The following is a 20,104-nucleotide window of genomic DNA, read 5'->3' as shown; positions in this document are numbered from 1 at the left end:
GATAGTTTTTTAACTTTAGGTCCTGACGAATCGCCTCTAGACTTGTAGAATTGCGAAGAAACCTGTTGACCAACCACATGGAAGAGCGCCACACCTAAGACATTAACTTAGCTTTGCGCCTTTCCTGTTTATTGTAATCAGGGCAGGAGACCCCACAATTAAAGTTATTTTTGCTGGTACTCACAATCCTGTTTTAACTCACATAAACATCACACACACCACTTTTTCATCTAAACTCACTAAATCTCTCACCCCCACGGCACCAAACGGCTATTTGGAAAAAGATCCCCGCCAAAGTGCCCCTCATCTGGAGTCCGTCAGGCATTGCAGCGCCGGCAAGACTAGGAGCAGCCCGATGATGAAGCATGACACCCAACTGGGTGTGTGAGGGCATTACATTCCAAAGAAATGGAATCCCATCTCTTTGACTCTGTAGCCTACTGTCCTTTGCATATTGCTCAATTCTAGATCATTCAGGAACAGCACAACTTTAATTTTCATATTAAGTTCCAATACCAGCCTATTCATTATTATGGCAGGGATTGTTCCTCCACCTTCTTCCCTTAATGCCCCTGGGGAACCACCCATTGATTGGGAGATATGGGAGGCTATGTTCGTAGCATATGTTGTGGTATTGAAAGGAGAGAAGTGTGAACCTGAAAGAAAACTTGCTTTGCTTAAACATTGTCTGTGTGGGATCTGTTTGAAGGAATTCAAGAGCTTACCTGTTTTAGTAAACCCCAGTAATATAAATGTTTATCAATATGCCTCTAAACAACTTAGTTTAAGATATGGAAAAAACCCAACATTGTTATGGAAAGATTTAGATTTTACTCCAGTAAGCAACGTTCTGATGAGTTCATTGAGCATTATGTGTCCACACTTAGATCTTTAGCGGCAACATGTGATTTTGAACATATTTCTTACGAGCAAGTACTTAGAGACCAAATTTCAATGAGAACTAATAAAAAGGAAATACAAGAAAGGTTATGGACAAGTACTGACATGTCACTCAATGCTGCCATTGAAATAGCTAAGGCAATTGAACACTCAGAAATATTTGTGCAAGAGATAAGGGGTGTAGAAAAAACTGATATACATGTAGGACACAAAGATAAACCTAACACGAGGAATACTTTCACGCAAAAAAAGATAGACCACAAAATAATGACATGAAATCCAAATGGCAAAAGCAAGATGGAAAGAAGAGCGTACTTTCATGTTGTAGATGTGGTAGTGATTGTCATTTAGGAAATGCAAAAATATGTCCGGCCATGGATAAAATATGTTCAAAATATGGTTAAAAGGGGCACTTTAATATAGTGTGTAGATCTGCTCCTAATCTTATCCTAGACTCCAAGTGGGGAGAAGAGATGGACAATGATAGTGAACTCAATAAAGTTAAAGAGTGGATTCTGAGTGGTTGGCCAGAGGAAAGGAATTTATCTGGATACATTATGGGATATTCCAAAGTGCGGGAGGAATTAGGTGTTGAAAACAACATCATTGTACGTGGGGATACATTTATTCCTCCATTTTCCCTAAAGGAAAGGGGTTATGGACATAGCACATGAAAGCCATATCTTACACTAGAAGACAGGTCAAGGACAGTTTCTGGTGGCATGGTGTGGACATGTTTGTTGAGTACCAAGTGAAATCATGTAGTAATGTGTTTCAAGTCATAAATCGGCCAAACCTCTATGTACTGAACCTCAACCAGCTGAGTTACCCCGGGATCCATAGCACAAGTATCATCCTTTAACGTATGGACTTTACAACATATACTATTCCATGTGAGGTGAAGAACCTGTTTTGTCTACCACTCTTTGCTTGTTTCTCAGCCTAAGAGCTTTCTGTTTATTATTTGATGTTTCATTGTAGCACGTCTCATGTTACTGTAGCAACATCCTTAATTATTCATTTTAAATTTTATTTTACTAACCCACAAGCCAACTACACTCTTGGTATTTGTTTTGAACACTAAAACGCAATACAGGTCAATGACTATGACACCTTTAAAAGGAAAGGACTCGAAAACAATGATTGCATCACCATCAATCTCATAACCAATAGGGCAGACAGCCCTTGCTTATGCTATGGCATGGCATTGGACTAGTAAGTAAAAAAGGAAGTTAAAAGTTTGTTTCTGATAAATTAAAACCATTACAAAAATACATTAGAATGCACATTTCATCAATAAAAATAAAAAAATGCTAAGACAAAAAAGAAATCTTAATTATTAAGAAAATACAGTATTTATAAAATGAGAGCTTGAGAAGTGTCCATAATTCATTATTTTGCAAAACCACTGACATCTTTGTTTGATAGTTTGAGCACCACTGATTAAAGTTTTTTTTACCAACATCCCATTTAGTAGCGAAAGTCTTGGATCAAAGCATGCAAGGACTGCTTGTCTCCGTGTGCGTATTCTGTATTCGTTAAAGGTTGTTTTTAAGAAAGCTACTCTTTCCTCTTTTAGCTTCGAACTGGAGCATAGCAAATGTTCAATGTCTTCTTTCCCTGCACCGCATAACCTACATAGTGTCCCGCAGTTCCTTCTCAGCCATGGTTGTAGATGGGGTATGGCTAGTAGAATTCCTAGCCTGTGTTTTAGGAAGGCTTCTTTTGATTTCCTGCAATACCCCAGTCCAAAATAAGCCTGTAACCTGGGTGATTTATAGGTGCTCAAAATCATCCAGGCGTGGCACCTATGGGCATAGGCGGCTTTGTCCTCTATAAAAGAGAGTCTCTTTATACCCTTGTTTACTGCATGCTTAAATTGTACGTGTGGTAGTGAAATTTCCCATAGTTGTTTTAGTCCTGTTATAGCCAGTGACTCTTCTAAATATTTTTTTGCCGGTACGATGGAGCTGCTATACAGATCTTGCCAAAGCTGGTGGTTCAGTGTGTTCTCAAGTGAATTCTTTATTTTGTACCAACACTTAATGTACTATCCTCGCCTTGCTAGCAGTTGTTTTGTTAGTCCAAATTATAACCGGATCTGGGCTTGTGAGGTATAGGATGGTAAGTTTAAGAGGACTCTATACGCTTTTGAAATGATAGTGTCCAGTAATTTCCCTTAGTGATTCGCTGCAGTAGGTAATAGATGACTGAATTTGAACTTGGGCAACACAAACCAATGGCAGAAAGGTGGGACCGGTCAGTTTTTAAGCATTCCATTCTCTTTGTGGCCTCAAGGTGATTTGAAAAACGGCGTCCCTTGTCAACTATAACGCCAAGATATTTATATTCGGAGCAGTTTGCGATTGCCTTTGTTCCAAGGAACCAAGAGTGGGACTTTTTATTCCCGGTTATTGACAGTACTTTAGTTTTGTCAATGTTTACTTCGAGAAGGTTCTCTTCAGCGTATCCATGCAGTGTTGAGATGTTGTATTCCTACTTTCGTATGACTAGGAGTGGTTTCTTCCCCAGCTCATTTGTGGGCACGCTGATTCTTGGGAACCCTACCAAACTGACAGTAAGCTACAGCTTTTCTGTCAGGCCTTCTGTCTTTGTATGATGCCTAGCCTACCACACTTTCATCAGGACAGAAAGTTCTTTGAACTTTCAGAACTAATACCTTCATTCTCAGACCCCTCTAGGAAGTTCATTAATCATTGTAAATTTGTAATATTTTCTTGTACATTTCGCACCCTTGCTTGCTGTGTTTGATTTTGTGTTCTTGCCTTCTATGGTTTTATCCTACCTTTTCTAGTCTTCTGTTTATTTTTGTAACGCTCTATTTTGTAACATTTCTTTCATGTAACTTAACTGGTTCTATTTTACAGCACTCCAACACCTTCGGGTAAAGTCCGTGCTATATAAAAAGGCATTAAATAAATAAATAAATAAATTGGCGCCTGCGACTACGTGAGCCATTAGAACCAGCCCGTAGCCGCAGGATAGACAGGCCGTCTAGCCTGAAGTTGACAGGCAGGCCCGGACTGGCCGTTGAGGGCACCGGGCAATTCCCTGGTGGGCCGCATGGTTGGGGGCCGGTTTTAGGCCCCTGGGGCCGTTTTTGTTACAGGGCCGTTATGCTGCAAAAACGGCCCTGTAACAAAAACGGCCGAAAACCGGCCCTGTCACAGAGCGCGGTCGCACCTCTCCCCCCTCCCCTCTCCTCCCGGAGGGGGGCCGGCCGAGCACTTTGCCAGGGCCGGTTCTGGTTCCCAGTCCGGCCCTGTTGACAGGCACCAGTAACAGCGAGTCACCAACCACCAGGGTGAGCTGAACCAGGAGGGGCGGGCGGAGAGCATCACTTCCGCTGCGCCTGCTGAGCTATGACAGCCCCGGTGGACTCCGAGGAAGATTCACGCTCCTTTCACCTGGATCTATGCATCATGCGGCAGAGAGCAGCAAGCACGTTCATTACAGGAAACATCGAAACGCTCAAACGGGTTCACGTAGAAGAAGTTTACTGTGCTGTTTATTAAAGCGCCGACAGTCTTTCTTGTGCTGCCAATCAACGGCTTAGGTACACGAGTGCGTCGTTAATTACAAACACCGCACCACCTTGTCTGCAGGGCTGTACCTAGAAGTCGTCCCACCCGCGTCAAACAACACGCAGAAGAGCTGCGCATGTGTAGCCTCCCCTCCGAGGCTGTCTCGCCTCTCTGAGGGTTTGCCTGCCGTGCCAGCTCCCACTCGCTCGCTTGCCTTTTTCTTGGTGGTGAACTGCGTTCGACAATGGCACCAGCCCGCCTACTCCGTAATTTGGTACCCCTCTTCTGCATTGAGTGGTGTGCCAGAATATCAGAAATTTTGTCTAACACAAATATGTCTTAAATCATTCGTGCTAACTTTTGGAAGGAAGAGGAGTTAGAAAAATTGACTGAGTGAATTTATTTGTCCCACTAACTTCCATTCCAGTGGTAACATTTTAAGTGGTAGAAATCTAAAACAAAGCCATTGTTGGCTTTGAAATTCGTCAGTCTTATGCCTGAAGCAGGCGTGTTGGCATGGATGCTAAATATTATTTCAAAAAACATATCTCACTGGGTATTGGTTTCCTATGTTTAAATCCAATGGTTGATATTATATAAATAATTATATTTAGAAAACAATAGTTATGTCAGACGCCAGTCTATGTTATTCTAGTACCAGCGTGATGCCTCTGAAAAGAAAGACCAGACGTGGCTGACACTGCCCCAGCCCTGCCAGCTTATTAAAGGAACAGCAGTAAGGAAATCCCAGAAGTGTCAGTGTAGAACGGAGAGTGTTGTACCCTAATCACTTCTATTGAAAATACCTTCTGTGCACTTCTTTAATTTTTCCTTTAACAATAATTATAATTTTAAGAGGTTGTTGTGCACGTCATTGTCTCTTAACACTTGAATAACAGGCCCTCTCGTTACCCAACCCAAAGGGACACATTGTATCTTCTGAGAAGAATTAAAGCCTGGGTCAGCCCTGGACCGATTCAGACATGCAACCGGACATGTAGCATGCAGGCTATTCTCTGATCTGTGCAGCATGTAATTAGCCTACTGAGGAATGTAATGCTTTAACTTGTGTTCCACACACTGTTCTATAAATTTCACTGATATTTCCTCGCCCTTTGGTTTTTATCTTAACAATGCTCCTCTTTCTGCTCCTTGATCATTCTACTTCTGTGTGTCCCTCTCTCTTCTCGTTTGCTTCCTTCTTGACTAAGTCTCATAGGTCCTCCAGAGACATGCAACGCGTCTACCACCCTCCGCCTCGTTTTGCCCTTTCTTTTCTACCTCTTTCCAGTCCAACACACTCTACCTCGTTCCTTCTTTCCACATTCCTTCTCCCCATTCCTACTTGACATTTCTTCCCTTCCCTCACCTTCTTGTCACTGCCCTCACACTTCTTCATGTTTTCCTCCCTTTTCCTATTTTCTGCATCTGCCGCCCTCGTTTTATCTACCCCTCCTCTCCAGTCCGTAATTAAACCCGCCAAATAAATTATATTTGCCTGATGCTCACAAACAGGAATTGCTCAAGCAAATGTATTGGTTCCTCGAATCAAAACAACATTTACAGTCTGGGTATATTCTAGCCTTCTGGCTTCTGTGTCACAAGAGACTTCATTGGAGGAGACATCTGGGGATAATACAGCATATTTCTTGCGCCCTAGAACACTCAAAGCCAACAGTACAATTAGCGTTGGTACGACCCAGGCAAGAGGAAAGGGAGAGGAACATGACTGACACAAGGGATACGGGTATATGGGGAGGTGAACTGAAAATGGTGGGAAAAGATGTAACCAAAGACACCCCAATGATATAACAGCAGTACTGAGCTCTCGTACCTCGGGTGTCTTGAGGCCTGAAATTATACATTTCTTAATTTTTCGACCACACCCCCCAAGGAGATTCTCACTCATAGTATATGTCTCTAAATCTACTTGTAAGGGACAGGATGGACACATGAAAGGATGTGAAATGCAGAAGTGAAAAGAAATGCTATGAAAAACAATGGGCCATTTGCATTTTCATTTTCTCAACTAAATTTCTCACCTAAGGCTATTTGGGCATTTTAGGTGAAATTTGTGCAAGAAAACGCACCACTGGTTCCACCATTTTTTCAAAGTTTTTTAGGGTAAGAAAACACGTGTGACCCACAGCAAGGGACATCCTTGTTTGACACACTATGAACGAATTTAAGTATTCTATATAATCGGCGGTACGACCTTTAGAGTTTTCAGCAAATTGACTTGAAATTAGTGATCCAAAATACAAATTTTGCGCAATTCGCAAACTTAAAAAAAAAAAAATATTTGACATTTTTCTTTCTTGCTAAACACTTTGGTCTCTTTTTTGGTGAATGATATTAACCGTGACTTCACAGGGGTAAGACATCCTATGATCTAATTCTGTCGTGAGATTTATTGTAAAACCAAGATCAACGAAAGGTCACACGATGTAATTTATGTTAATGATATTAGTATGCAAACTATTAAATCAACGTAGAGCTTCATCTCTGCAGTTAGCGATGCTCTCAATCGCCACCAGGGGGCGTCAGTACTCTAAGGACGACGACGATGCGGCTTAATAAATCACACACAGCGTGAGAAATAGGATCTCGGTGCAGAAACCGCAGGCAGAGCCGGAAACCGCAGGCAGCCAGTAAACCAGAGGCAGTGACAGCACCGGAAGCGACTGCGAGCCCCGAAAACCAGGGACAACCTAGGAGGCTAGGAACGCGAAGGGTGGTTCAGATGCGGAACCTAGAGGCAGCCCCAAAACCTCTACACTTAAAACTAGTCATACTCTGCCACAGAAACTAAAGAAACCGCGGCACGGCCTCCTTTTTTGACGCCAGGCTGCACTTCGCACATCTCTGTCTGAAATCTCATGTCACAGATCAGCACAAGTCAGAGTTTAACGAACGTCTCCCAGTTTCAAAGAAGCAACGATGGGCCCGGCCGACCCTCAGCCGATCAGCACGGGAATAACTATTCTGTCTTGTAGGAGACAAACGTGCGGTCAAGTCTCGGCTCAGTTAAACACATGAAATGCGATATAAAGTGAACTGCTCCAGCCCAAGGAACAATAACGTCTTCCCAATGTCAAACCCACGATAGATACTACAGTAAGGTTCACGTGAGTTAGGGACAAGCAGCCGAAGATGATACACTAGGCATGGACACGTCTGAATAATTAAGTATCAGATATAAGATTAAGTTCTCTATTTGCTGAAAAGACAGAGCAGGCTGACAAAAGCCTTCCCCAAATAATGACAAAGATAAGGGTGAGCAGCATACGACAGGAAAACCAAGACACCCCGAGGCAGGGCGAGCAGCCTTGGCAGGTTATATTCACTATGTTTGTTATATTTTAGGGGACGCTTCTGCCTGTTGTAGCGCTGTTCTTGGCGCTGCCGTTGGATTTCCGCTTGCCTGCTGTACCTGTGGCCACTGCTTGCCGCACCCGCTTCGCGGGTGCCGCTTCGCCCCATTTGGCTGGGGATGCTGCTTTGTGACTCTGGTGAGGAGCCTGGAGTTGTGTGGGAGCGAGGCATAGCGGGGCTGCGAGCGTGTGCAGGGTCTCCATTGTCCAGGAGTCCCTGCGTGACCTGTAAGACCTTCCGGTCCGCTCTCCCCGTGGCCCGCCCACCGCCCACAGGAGGGTACTTTACCTCATTCCGCCGCATAGCTCCTTGGGACGCTTCTGCCTGTTGTAGCGCTGTTCTTGGCGCTGCCGTTGGATTTCCGCTTGCCTGCTGTACCTGTGGCCACTGCTTGCCGCACCCGCTTCGCGGGTGCCGCTTCGCCCCATTTGGCTGGGGCTGCTGCTTTGTGACTCTGGTGAGGAGCCTGGAGTTGAGTGAGGGAGCGAGGCATAGCGGGGCTGCGAGCGTGTGCAGGGACTCCATTGTCCAGGAGTCCCTGCGTGACCTGTAAGACCTTCCGGTCCGCTCTCCCCGTGGCCCGCCCACCGCCCACAGGAGGGTACTTTACCTCATTCCGCCGCATAGCTCCTTGGGACGCTTCTGCCTGTTGTAGCGCTGTTCTTGGCGCTGCCGTTGGATTTCCGCTTGCCTGCTGTACCTGTGGCCACTGCTTGCCGCACCCGCTTCGCGGGTGCCGCTTCGCCCCATTTGGCTGGGGCTGCTGCTTTGTGACTCTGGTGAGGAGCCTGGAGTTGAGTGTGGGAGCGAGGCATAGCGGGGCTGCGAGCGTGTGCAGGGACTCCATTGTCCAGGAGTCCCTGCGTGACCTGTAAGACCTTCCGGTCCGCTCTCCCCGTGGCCCGCCCACCGCCCACAGGAGGGTACTTTACCTCATTCCGCCGCATAGCTCCTTGGGACGCTTCTGCCTGTTGTAGCGCTGTTCTTGGCGCTGCCGTTGGATTTCCGCTTGCCTGCTGTACCTGTGGCCACTGCTTGCCGCACCCGCTTCGCGGGTGCCGCTTCGCGGGTGCCGCTTCGCCCCATTTGGCTGGGGCTGCTGCTTTGTGACTCTGGTGAGGAGCCTGGAGTTGAGTGAGGGAGCGAGGCATAGCGGGGCTGCGAGCGTGTGCAGGGACTCCATTGTCCAGGAGTCCCTGCGTGACCTGTAAGACCTTCCGGTCCGCTCTCCCCGTGGCCCGCCCACCGCCCACAGGAGGGTACTTTACCTCATTCCGCCGCATAGCTCCTTGGGACGCTTCTGCCTGTTGTAGCGCTGTTCTTGGCGCTGCCGTTGGATTTTCGCTTGCCTGCTGTACCTGTGGCCACTGCTTGCCGCACCCGCTTCGCGGGTGCCGCTTCGCCCCATTTGGCTGGGGCTGCTGCTTTGTGACTCTGGTGAGGAGCCTGGAGTTGAGTGTGGGAGCGAGGCATAGCGGGGCTGCGAGCGTGTGCAGGGACTCCATTGTCCAGGAGTCCCTGCGTGACCTGTAAGACCTTCCGGTCCGCTCTCCCCGTGGCCCGCCCACCGCCCACAGGAGGGTACTTTACCTCATTCCGCCGCATAGCTCCTTGGGACGCTTCTGCCTGTTGTAGCGCTGTTCTTGGCGCTGCCGTTGGATTTCCGCTTGCCTGCTGTACCTGTGGCCACTGCTTGCCGCACCCGCTTCGCGGGTGCCGCTTCGCCCCATTTGGCTGGGGCTGCTGCTTTGTGACTCTGGTGAGGAGCCTGGAGTTGAGTGTGGGAGCGAGGCATTGCGGGGCTGCGAGCGTGTGCAGGGACTCCATTGTCCAGGAGTCCCTGCGTGACCTGTAAGACCTTCCGGTCCGCTCTCCCCGTGGCCCGCCCACTGCCCACAAACGGTCCATATATCCAGGTCCGGGTCTCCCGCGACGCGGGACGCGCGCGGGACTAAGCCCGGGGCGAAGACCGGGCAAAGAGCGGGCCGTTTGAGGCCGTTCGAGGACTGAGCGGACTGGACTGGCCTACTCTCTTTTGCCCGCTACTTCCTACTACAGTGGTCCGTAAAGTTCGATCCACGCCCTCCTTTTCTCATATACATTTTGTTGTTTGGCCTTGCCCCTTACTTAAGAAATGTGCACAAGAATAACCAGGAGTAAGGCCTCCAAAGGTGGTCACCCAATTAGTGGTCCAATGGATGACTTCATTACCCGCACTAACTTCGCTATTGACCAGGAAATATCCAAGCTTCAGACTCGGGTATCTCTCGAGTTGGCAGCGGCCAGAAGACTGTCTGAAGTCATTGCTACTTCCAAAAAATCCTCCTTGGGCTCTATAGCTGTGGCGGTCACTCCAGAGCGTCCCCCCATCCCCCACTGTATAATTTCCCAGGCAGAGGTACACCAGACTCCTCCTCAACTCATCCCTTCCCCACACCACACCTCACAACTCAATCTACTGGAAGTGAGCGCCCCGTCACCTCTTGCACCCAGAATGCTGTTCCTACCCTTCCCCCCCCAGCGGTTCTTAATGCCCCTAGTGTCCCTAGTGCCACCCAATTAAATCGGAAGGCTCGCTCTCGTTCCGCCTATTCACGTAAGAAGGCGAAAATCGCGGTGCCACAACACCTGACACCGACGAATGGCCCAACACCCACCATCAAAGTTGCTCGGCCGTTTGGGGAGCAGCCACCACTGGAGGGAGTTGGGGTGGGGACAACCACTGAGCAATTACCTGCTTCCACCCCAGCGACTGAAGGTCCACAGATAGATGGTTTGGGTAATAATGATAGGGAATTCATAGATCTGGTATGGGAATCCCTTAAAAAGCTCCTTTCCCCCTTAGATCTCAGACTTTCACGAATCGAAAATAATCTACTTGAGATGGAAAAGAGCATTATTGCTCTGGCCACTCTCGGTTTAAGAAGTCTTGAGAATCAGGGCCTCCCTGTAGCCGATGCTATTTCTCCAGCTCCCATAGTGCAAACACACCAAAACCAGCCCACTATACCCACGATTGTACAACCGGTTCCTAAACCGAGGACTGTGAAGGTGGATCAAATACCTACTGTTACAATCCCTAAGGTCCCGAAGCGGACCCCAACCCACCTACCTGTCAATTCTAAAGCTGGGCTATCTTCAAAACTCCAGCCTGACAAGGTAGCTATACCACCTACCCGGGACTTCCAGGTTAAGAACAATTTTAGAGGGGGCTATATTGACCTTCCCCCGGAAGCAAATGATTTTGTAGTTGTGTTGATGGGGGTTCCACAGATCAGCAATGGCCAATATGAGGATCATTGGTCCTTGAAAAATAAAATAATGCATTGGCTTAATGTCAATAGACCTATCCCCAATGGCCGTAGAAGTAAAGTGCTGATGGTGCGCAGAACTTCCTGGGTGGGCCCAACTAGGAAAACAAATGCGGGGGATTGCATAGTTGTAACTTTCGATGACCCGCACACAGCACAGCACATATGCTCGTGGCCTTGTAGTGAAGGGTCCTCTGTTATTCCGAAACCCTTGTCCTTCTTCTATCCCCCACGACCGATCCACAATCAGATGGACAATTGGTCACTAGTCCATCAACAACCAAGGAGAAACCATTTTAACCATCAAGTGGATCCTTTTTCACATTGGAATGGTTTCCCAATCTCAAATAGATTCGGGGGTCTGGAGGAAGTAGATTGACTCCTTAGGCACTCAGGTTCCCACACAGCGGGCAATGTACCATCTTTCCCAGCCCATGGGCGTCCCGGGTCCGATTGTGCAGGCATCGAACCCTCAGTAACTGTACATCCTCTTGGCCTAGTTCAAACACTACACAGCTCTATTTTTGAGGGGGGTTTGTTAGCTAAGAGTAGTGCAGATCAAGCCGAGCTGACTGTATTGGGAGCCTTTAGTCCACAAGGTAGGAATGCACAGTCGGAATCCTCGCATATCCTACCAAATGCCCCTGTACAGGCCACACCTTCATCTGTAGGAAGTCAGTCTGAGGGAATTATGGTCCTTACAACCTCCCACAAAATTTCCCAATATGAGCCCCTTGACAGGTTGCCCCTAGCGGCTGTGCCATCTTCTACTGCATTTGCTTACTCCCCCAGTCAACCTATCACAGCTGTACCTCCGTTAAAGATTGTAAGCTGGAATGTGGCAGGGCTAAATCGGAACTTTGACAATCCCGAATGGAATGTGTTCATAGAGCCATTTGACATTTGCATTTTGCAAGAAACCTGGATCTTGGACCCAAAACATAGAGTAGGATTTACCACCTATTTTGTCCCAGCTCTCCAACAAAGGGGTACAAAGGGTCGTCCATCTGGAGGCCTTTTAATATGGGTTAGAATTGCTTTGGGCTTAAAAGTGAGCGATAGGTCCACTCATTCTCCTGACTTGCAGAGGATTTCAATACATTGCGAGGGGGGCAAGATGTTAGAGGTCTTCAACCTATATCTGAGGGGCGCCAGGAGCGGGACATCAAGCCTACCTCAGACAGGTCTTAGCAATGACCTAGCTGCTTGCAAGATTGACTCTTATATTCTTCTTGCGGGCGACTTCAACTGTTGTTTCGAACCGCTGGCAAAGGAGGATATTTTGAATTCTTTCGAAGAAGATGCAAGAAGGGGTATTCCGACCTTGTCGCTGGATCCGATTCCCAAATGGTCACAAAGTGCGTTAGATATCAATGCACTCTGTTTAGAGCATAATTTGAGATCAGCGAATGGCCGCTCAAAATCGGACCTTATGGGAGCTCACACCTACAATAGACCGGGTCACTCCTCCAGAATCGATTTTATTATCCTGAATTATAATCTTTGGCCATTCCACTTGGATATGGAGGTTGTAGCATCTTGCGATAGCGACCACAACCCCCTTTGCTTAACCCTCTCTCCAAATTGGCAAAGCAAGAAGTACAAGCAAGCACCCACTTGGAAGTCATCCCATGAAATTGTTCCGTCCAATTGTGGTAGACGTTTGAAGTGGGCAAAAGTTAAAGCTGATGAGGCAAGGATGGCGCAAGCCGGTTCCATCTTGTCAGTGGTGGAGCCTCGGCTTGACGCTATAAGCCCAGCCAGTACTAAAGTCTTACCACTTTTTATAGAGACTATAGTATCACTGAGTAAATTGTTTACTATTCAATGTACCAAACCCAGGGTGGGTTCCAAAAGTGATTCCAATGCTAGAGACAAATGGTACTCTCCTAAATGTCGTATTGCTAAGGGGGAGCTTATTGCTGCAGTAAAAAGCAGGGACAAGGTCGCCATTAGTTCCGCGAGGAAATCTTACAAAAAAAATAGTGGTTGAGGCAAAGGAGGATCATGATTACCATTTCTGGTGTGACCTAACTGAAGCTAGTTCCCTGAAGGATTCCAAACGGTTTTGGGATCTCCTAAGAGCAAGGAACAAGCCCATTGACCAACAAATAACCTGCAACATTCCGGGTGATGCTTGGTTTGCCCACTTCTCCAAGCTTTATTCTGTTGCACTGGACTTGTCTCCTCCATGCCCGGGATCTTTGGCCATTACAATAGCTAACTCTCTTCCTATAGACTTCCCTTTCACCAGTCAGGAAGTTGAAGGGGCTATTAGGAGCATTGTCCCCAACAAGGCTCCAGGCCCTGATGGTATCCCAGGGGACTTACTTAAATCCTACCCGGTAGTATGGAGCAGATTAATTGCTTTACTCTTAAATGAGGCTCTGCTAGGGGGATCGTTTCCTGACTCTTGGAGGGGCGCAGAAGTTGTGCCTATTTTTAAGAAAGGCAGCCGGGACGACCCAGCAAACTACCGCCCCATTAGCTTGCTGGACTCAACCCAGAAGGTTGCGGGGAAAGTTGTTCTGGGTAGGATCCTCCAATGGGCCGACGAGGAAAAGATCCTGTCTGATTTTCAGGCAGGTTTTAGAACAGGGACAGGCACCATCGAGCAAACATTCCGCCTTCTGATGATATATTGGAAGGTGGTGGTGCTGGGAGGGGGTACGTTATATCTAGTCTTTATAGACTTGAGAACGGCCTTCGACCTAGTCCCACGGGAACTGCTATGGAATGTCCTCGATGGTCTAGGACTACCCAACTACCTGTTGTTCTTGCTTAAAAAATTTCATGAAGGCAATTTTGCCCAGATCAGGTGGGGTGTCCAGGGAGAAAAAACATCTCGCATCCCAGTAGACAGGGGCGTCCGCCAGGGGTGTGTGCTTGCCCCCACTCTGTTTTCTCTATATGTCAACGGAGTGGTGGAGCATCTGCTGCAACACCCTGCGGATGCGCCTACCCTGGCGGGCAGAAAGATCCCAACGCTCCTGTTTGCGGATGACACCCTCCTGATCTCGAAATCTCCAGCTGGCATCCAGAAATTGCTTTCTAGCTTTAAATCCTTCTGTGATAGCAGGGGTTTAGCTATAAATATAAGCAAGACCAAATTCCTTGTCCTTAATCCCCCTAAGAAATCCGTCGCCCCACCTGTTTTAGACTCCACCCCCCTGGAGAGAGTCAAAGAATTTGACTACTTGGGAATTCGCTTGTGTGACTCAATGAGTTGGAAGGCACACCATCAAAAGGTGTTTCTGACGCACAAAAGGGTCACGGGTGTTTTGCTCAAGGAGCAACGAGCCTCCTCATTGAAACCAATCGGGGCAGTGCTAGATATCTACAGAGCAAGGGTTGTAAGCGCAGCTTTATATGGCGCCGAACTGTGGGGTACGCAGAGAGTCGATACATTGGCAAAGATGGAAAACAACTTCCATAAAGATCTGATGAGGCTACCCCACAGCACTCCTACAATCCCCCTCTTGTTGGATGCAGGCACTCGCCCAATCTGCGAGCAAGCAAAACTGCGCCCCCTGCTACTTTGGTCCCGGGTATGGAATGTCCCAGAATTGTGTAGTTACGCTGACGCCCTGAAAGATCTGTTGTCTCTCCCAGGTTGTAATAAGATACCCTGGTTTAGGGAGGTAAAACGATTGCTCTATGAGCTGGGATTGGGAGATGCTTGGGCCAACAAAACAGCTCCACCCAAGCTGCTTCTAAAGAATGCCTACTGGCTATGGGTAAAAAATAACAGAATGCGTAACTCCAATCTTTGCAAATCTGTTGCCCAATTTTTACTAGTTAAAGATCTCCCCTTCAGGGAACCTTATTTGGACCTAATCCACAGCTCTGGAGACAGATCACTTTACTTCAAATTTAGGGTGGGTGTTCTCCCCTTAGGATTGTTTACTTCCTCCTGGAATCCTCCCTTTCAAACAGTCCCATTTTGTCCATTTTGCGACTCAAGGGTTGAGTCTGACGCCCACCTTCTGTTTGAGTGCAGTGTTTATGCAGCCCCTAGATTGAAATGGTTAAAGCCCTTGTGCAGAAGTCTGGGAACAAGATCACATCTAGAAGCCCTACGTATATTGCGCTCTGATGCTCGCCCATTCTTTGCATGCTGCATGGCAAAATTTCTTGGCTGGGCATGGCGTATAAGATCTGCAAGAAAGCTATTGATTCAATAATGTCCTCTTTTCTGTGACCTGTTTTTAGACACTAGTGCAATTATATGTAAGGATAGCTTAAATGTGTATTTTATGTATTAATGTCTATTATGATTCTCTACGGTATTTTATATTATGCACATTTGTAATGATTTTACTTTTTGTACTGCTTTTATGATATGTACCGTATCGAAATAAAGCTATACTACTACTACTGCTACTTATTTATTTATTTATTTTTAGAGTTTTCTATAGCGCGAACTTGAACCGATTAGGTTATCAGAGCGCTTTACATAGCACCAGTTCCGTTACATGTTATCACAGCACTTTACATAGAATCAGTTACGTTACACATTTCAGGAACTTGAACCGATTAGGTTATCAAGGCGCTTTACATAGCACCCGTTCCGTTACATGTTATCAAGGCACTTTACATAGAATCAGTTACGTTACACATTTCAGGAACACATTTCTTTTTGTTCTAGTGAATAGGGTTATCTCTTCACACGGGGGAAGGGGATACACCTGGCTATATTCCAACAGTCACACAGGCGATTAGTCGTTAAAGCTATAATTCTAAACACAGGGAGGGATACACATGGATACAATCTAAAAAAAATCACATAGGATACTAGTCGTTAGAGTTATCTTCTATCTTCACAGGAGGGATGTGACTGGAAACACTCTAAGGGTAACATAGGGGTGGTAGAGAGTACAAAGGTCCGCTGCAAACACTAGTGATAAGAGTCAACTACATACACATAGGAAGGGATATGACTGGTTAAACTCTAAGAGACGCATAGGGGTGGTATATGGTGTAAGGACTTCAGCGAATACCAAAGCTTAGCATTATTGCAATCGGTCTAAGATGCAGTCACAGCATAGAGGAAGGGTGGGTGGGATGCAAGGTCTGGAGGGAAGGGCTAGAGTCCAACGAAAACTGTCCGAAAACAGCAGCATTCACAGCATAGAGGAAGGGTGGGTGGGATGCAGGGTATGGAGGGAGGGACTAGTCCAACGAAAAAACTGTCCGAAAACAGCATAGCATCGCCATCTTGGAGAGCCTGCGACCCTCAGAGTCCACCAGAGGCACTTATCCTCTGCGTTCGTGTCCCGGGAGCCTGTGTCCGCCGGTCATAGGAAGCGTGTCCCCAAGGGCGCCATCTTGGAGTCAGGCACCGTTGGCGCGAAACAGCGTGGTCAGCCAGGGGGGGGGGGGGCATATCTCTGTCCTCGGGCCCAGGCCCGTCTGTGGCGGAGAAAGGATGTATGGCCCCCGGAGCAGGTAAGTGGGATGGTTTCAAGGCGGCGCCGTCGTCAGCAGGGGCGCCGCCGTCAATCACCGGCCCTTTACTGGTGTGCCCCTGGAATGACCGCAGAGTCTCGGCGGGTGGCAGCGGGGGACGCGGTAGGAGCCCTACATACCGCTCGGGTGATCAGCGCCTGTCAGACTCGCCCCCGGTCTCCGCTCCTCTTCCTTGTTGTTCTTTAGCCCGGGCTGGTAACGGGCGGCCGCCATGTTGGGTCCCCGGCAGGGATCGGGAGCAGTCAGCCAACGCCGCTCCACAGGCACCAGCAGCGATCGGGGTAGCACTGCAGGTGCCCCACACCTTCCGCTTCAGTTAGGAAGCGTGTGCATCGCGGGGGGCCTCCTAAGGACGCTGGGCTCCAGGCCGGAGCAGCGCGTGGGCCGGGAGCCGAGACAGTCCACATCCGTCCCGTCTCGGCTCCCCCTCCTGACGTTCTTGATATAGACGTTATAGACATAAGCAACAGGACTAGAACAACCAACAATGTTTTTATCTAAGTAAGTACTACCAAAGTGAATGGTTGTATTACATACAGGAATCCCAAAGAATATATTCACACTTACCGAGTTGTAGGGACACCAAAGATATGTTACACAACATCCAAAAATACAACATGTTTCTGGGGCAAGAGAGGGTAGCTACTGTGGCAAAAACTGGGACTACCTGGACGAGAGCATTCCTCTAAATGAATGGGAAAGTTAGATGTTTGTTCGATTGAACACATAAAAGAGTCAAAATCAATGGAGTATTATAAAATTGGGAAAAAGATGTTCTTTTAAAAAAAACTGACAAAGCAAGATGCAGCGCTTGAAAACAAGCTGAAACATTAATGAACAGACTGTAACCATAATCGTGAAAGGGTATGTACAGTTAAACAAACCTGTGCATAGGACCGGTAACTGTTTCATAGAGCGTTGTGGGTTGTACAAAACTGCAGAAGACGCAGAACATTATAAATTGAATAACAAAACAAAATCACTGCAAAGGAGGGAAATTATAAGCTACTTAGAGTAGTATTGGAATCACAGCCAGAACAGTAAAATATATCGTTAATGAAAGAAATGAGGGTGTTCGAGAGAGTGGAAATTATGCAAATAAAATGACAGGGATAAATATGTGAAAAATACACAGATGAGAAAAACAGAATAGAATGCAAACATCTATTCCAGATGAGAAGTGTCCTGGCGTTTTTAGAAAGATGAAACAGCAAGCAAAAGGCCTCTACCAGCTCCAGTTTACAAGGGGTTGAAGAGAAGCATCAGATATGCGGGGTCAAAGGTGCAGCCCCTGAAACTTATTGAAAGCCAAAGTAGAAACCACTGTCCTACCAGGATTCAAAGGACTACCACCATCCCTAGTATGCCAGCAGACAGAGGAGTAACCACTAGTACATGTCCAACAACAGTCGAAGCAGCAACTACTGACTCTAGTCTGGTTCCAACCAAAGGGACAAGCACAAGCCTCCATCTACCAGAAGCTAATGGACAATCACTGACACAGGGGTCAAAGCGGCCATTGGCCATGATTCACCAGCAGTCTAATGACTGTGGCGCCCTTTAATTCACTGACAAACCAGAGTTTTTCATACATTTTCCTTGTAAAACTGTGGAGGCTATGGCCTAATTATGTTGCAAATCATGTGATTGACCGGGACTGTTTACCACCAATCTGAAAGGCAACCACCAGGCTACCTGCAGACATAGGGGACATCTACTTGAATCATTACAGGGTCGTCTTACCGCTTCCACTTCCTCCTGACTTCGGCACCGCTCCAGGTCAGATTCCAGACTGCGTAGCCGCTGGTTTGAGAGTTGCACCAGACGGTGGATGGTGTTGTCGACCTCATTATAGAGGCCAAATGCTGAAGCCACATCTGTCCTAAGAAATCAATATGTAGAGGGTAAAAGTTAACACCAGCTACAGCTTGCCACCCACATCGCACCGCCTCACACCACCAGAGTTTGAGTGGTATCATAATATTGTCTGACCTATATATGATGTTACGAATATAGTTTACAAAAATATTACTGCATTGGAGTTCATAGTCCTTAGTCTACGCCCAATGGACAATATTTTTAAAAAAATATTTAGGACACAATATTTATGTCAGATAATATTTATGTATATGATATTCCGAAATACAACCCAACAGTTCACACCACCAATAGGGAGCACCTCTGGCAGTGAGCAGTTTGAGGTGAGGGCTCTTTGTGTGGGTTTATGTGGCATTCACTAATGTGCTGTGTGTGTTGCAACCCCATAACCATACCACCCAGTGACTGAACAGCTCTACCTACATCACTGCCAACACATAATATATGTGGTACCATTCCGAAAATCACCTGCACACAGCATCTATGAACCACAATAAAAGAGGCCACACCACCCACTGCTTTAACAGAAAACATACCAGGCTCACCGGGAAGATTAAAAAACCCAGATCTTATCCCAGTCGCAGCACTTACAACCAAACTAACACCAGCACATGCCACCCAAAGAATTTGAAATCCAAACCAAAAGCCCACTTCACCCACAACGCTCACTTCCACAGATCCACACTTTCTTGAGCCAACACCGCCAAATACCACAACACAAGGAACTCAATCCTCCCATATCCATCACCTAGAAGAATCTACTCTTACCAGTGAGCCCACAACATCCTAACCACACAAATAAAATCCCACATCACCCACAACAAGTTACACCAGCCACACTTCCCCATGCTACACTTAAGTCCACAACTCCAGTTGCCCATACGTCCAAGAGCCCATCTCCTGCAGTCCACAACAGAAGCAGACAATTACAAGTGTCTACACCTCACAGACCAATTGCTAACAGCTCACAGCACTCTAACCTAAGCCAAAACATCTCACATCGCCTACACCACGTGCCCACTGAAGCTCACACTGTCCACGGTTCACAAAGGCTAAACCTCCTTGACCCCATTTCACTAGAGCCCATACACTTTAGAGTCAACAAAGTCCATAGCCGGGGGGAGGAGCCTAGCCAGCAACCGCAATGGCCGCCTGAGCCCTCGGCTCCGCCGACCCGTCCGCTTCCCTCCCGTACCGCTTCTTCTCCTGTGTGCTGCTTCGTATCTGTGGTGCGGTAACGGGTTCGGGAAGCGACGCTGGTTTCAACGATGTGCTCCCCGTCGGTCTCCCTGCGATGGGAGTGACGGGACGCCCTGTTCTCCTGCTGGTGGTTGATGAGTGAGACCGGTCCTTTCTTCTCGGCTGCGTCCGGCCGGACGACAACAACATCGGCCATTGAGGGCGGAGCGGAATCGGCCATTGAGGGCGGAGCGGAATCGGCCGGCGAGACGCGGCAGACGATCTGGGTCCTCTGAAGTGGCGCAACAGTTTCTTTTTGAGTTTCCATGCTTCACGGCTTCATCGCCGCCGCTGCAACAATTGTATCCCTCTCCCCGGCTGATCCTGTGAGTCTCCTTGCCATCCAGCGGAGTGGAGGGGGCCATTTTGGGCGGAGTGCTTAGCGCT

At 47.5% G+C, this 20,104-nt stretch overlaps 1 protein-coding gene across 1 annotated transcript in view; it reads right to left on the bottom strand.

The window, feature by feature from the left end:
- The window catches only part of ARHGEF40 (Rho guanine nucleotide exchange factor 40), a 312,707-nt gene that overhangs the window by 116,148 nt on the left and 176,455 nt on the right, over positions 1-20,104 (bottom strand). Inside the window, exon 11 of the mRNA XM_086923058.1 lies at positions 18,344-18,482. Within this exon, the coding sequence (XP_086779184.1) occupies positions 18,344-18,482 (139 nt within the window). The remainder of the gene's footprint in view (positions 1-18,343; positions 18,483-20,104) is intronic.

Source organism: Lissotriton vulgaris, chromosome 5, assembly GCF_964263255.1.
Source record: "Lissotriton vulgaris chromosome 5, aLisVul1.2, whole genome shotgun sequence".
In the NCBI taxonomy this organism is placed as follows: Eukaryota; Metazoa; Chordata; class Amphibia; order Caudata; family Salamandridae; genus Lissotriton; species Lissotriton vulgaris.
This window is presented reverse-complemented; position numbering and strand designations above follow the sequence as displayed.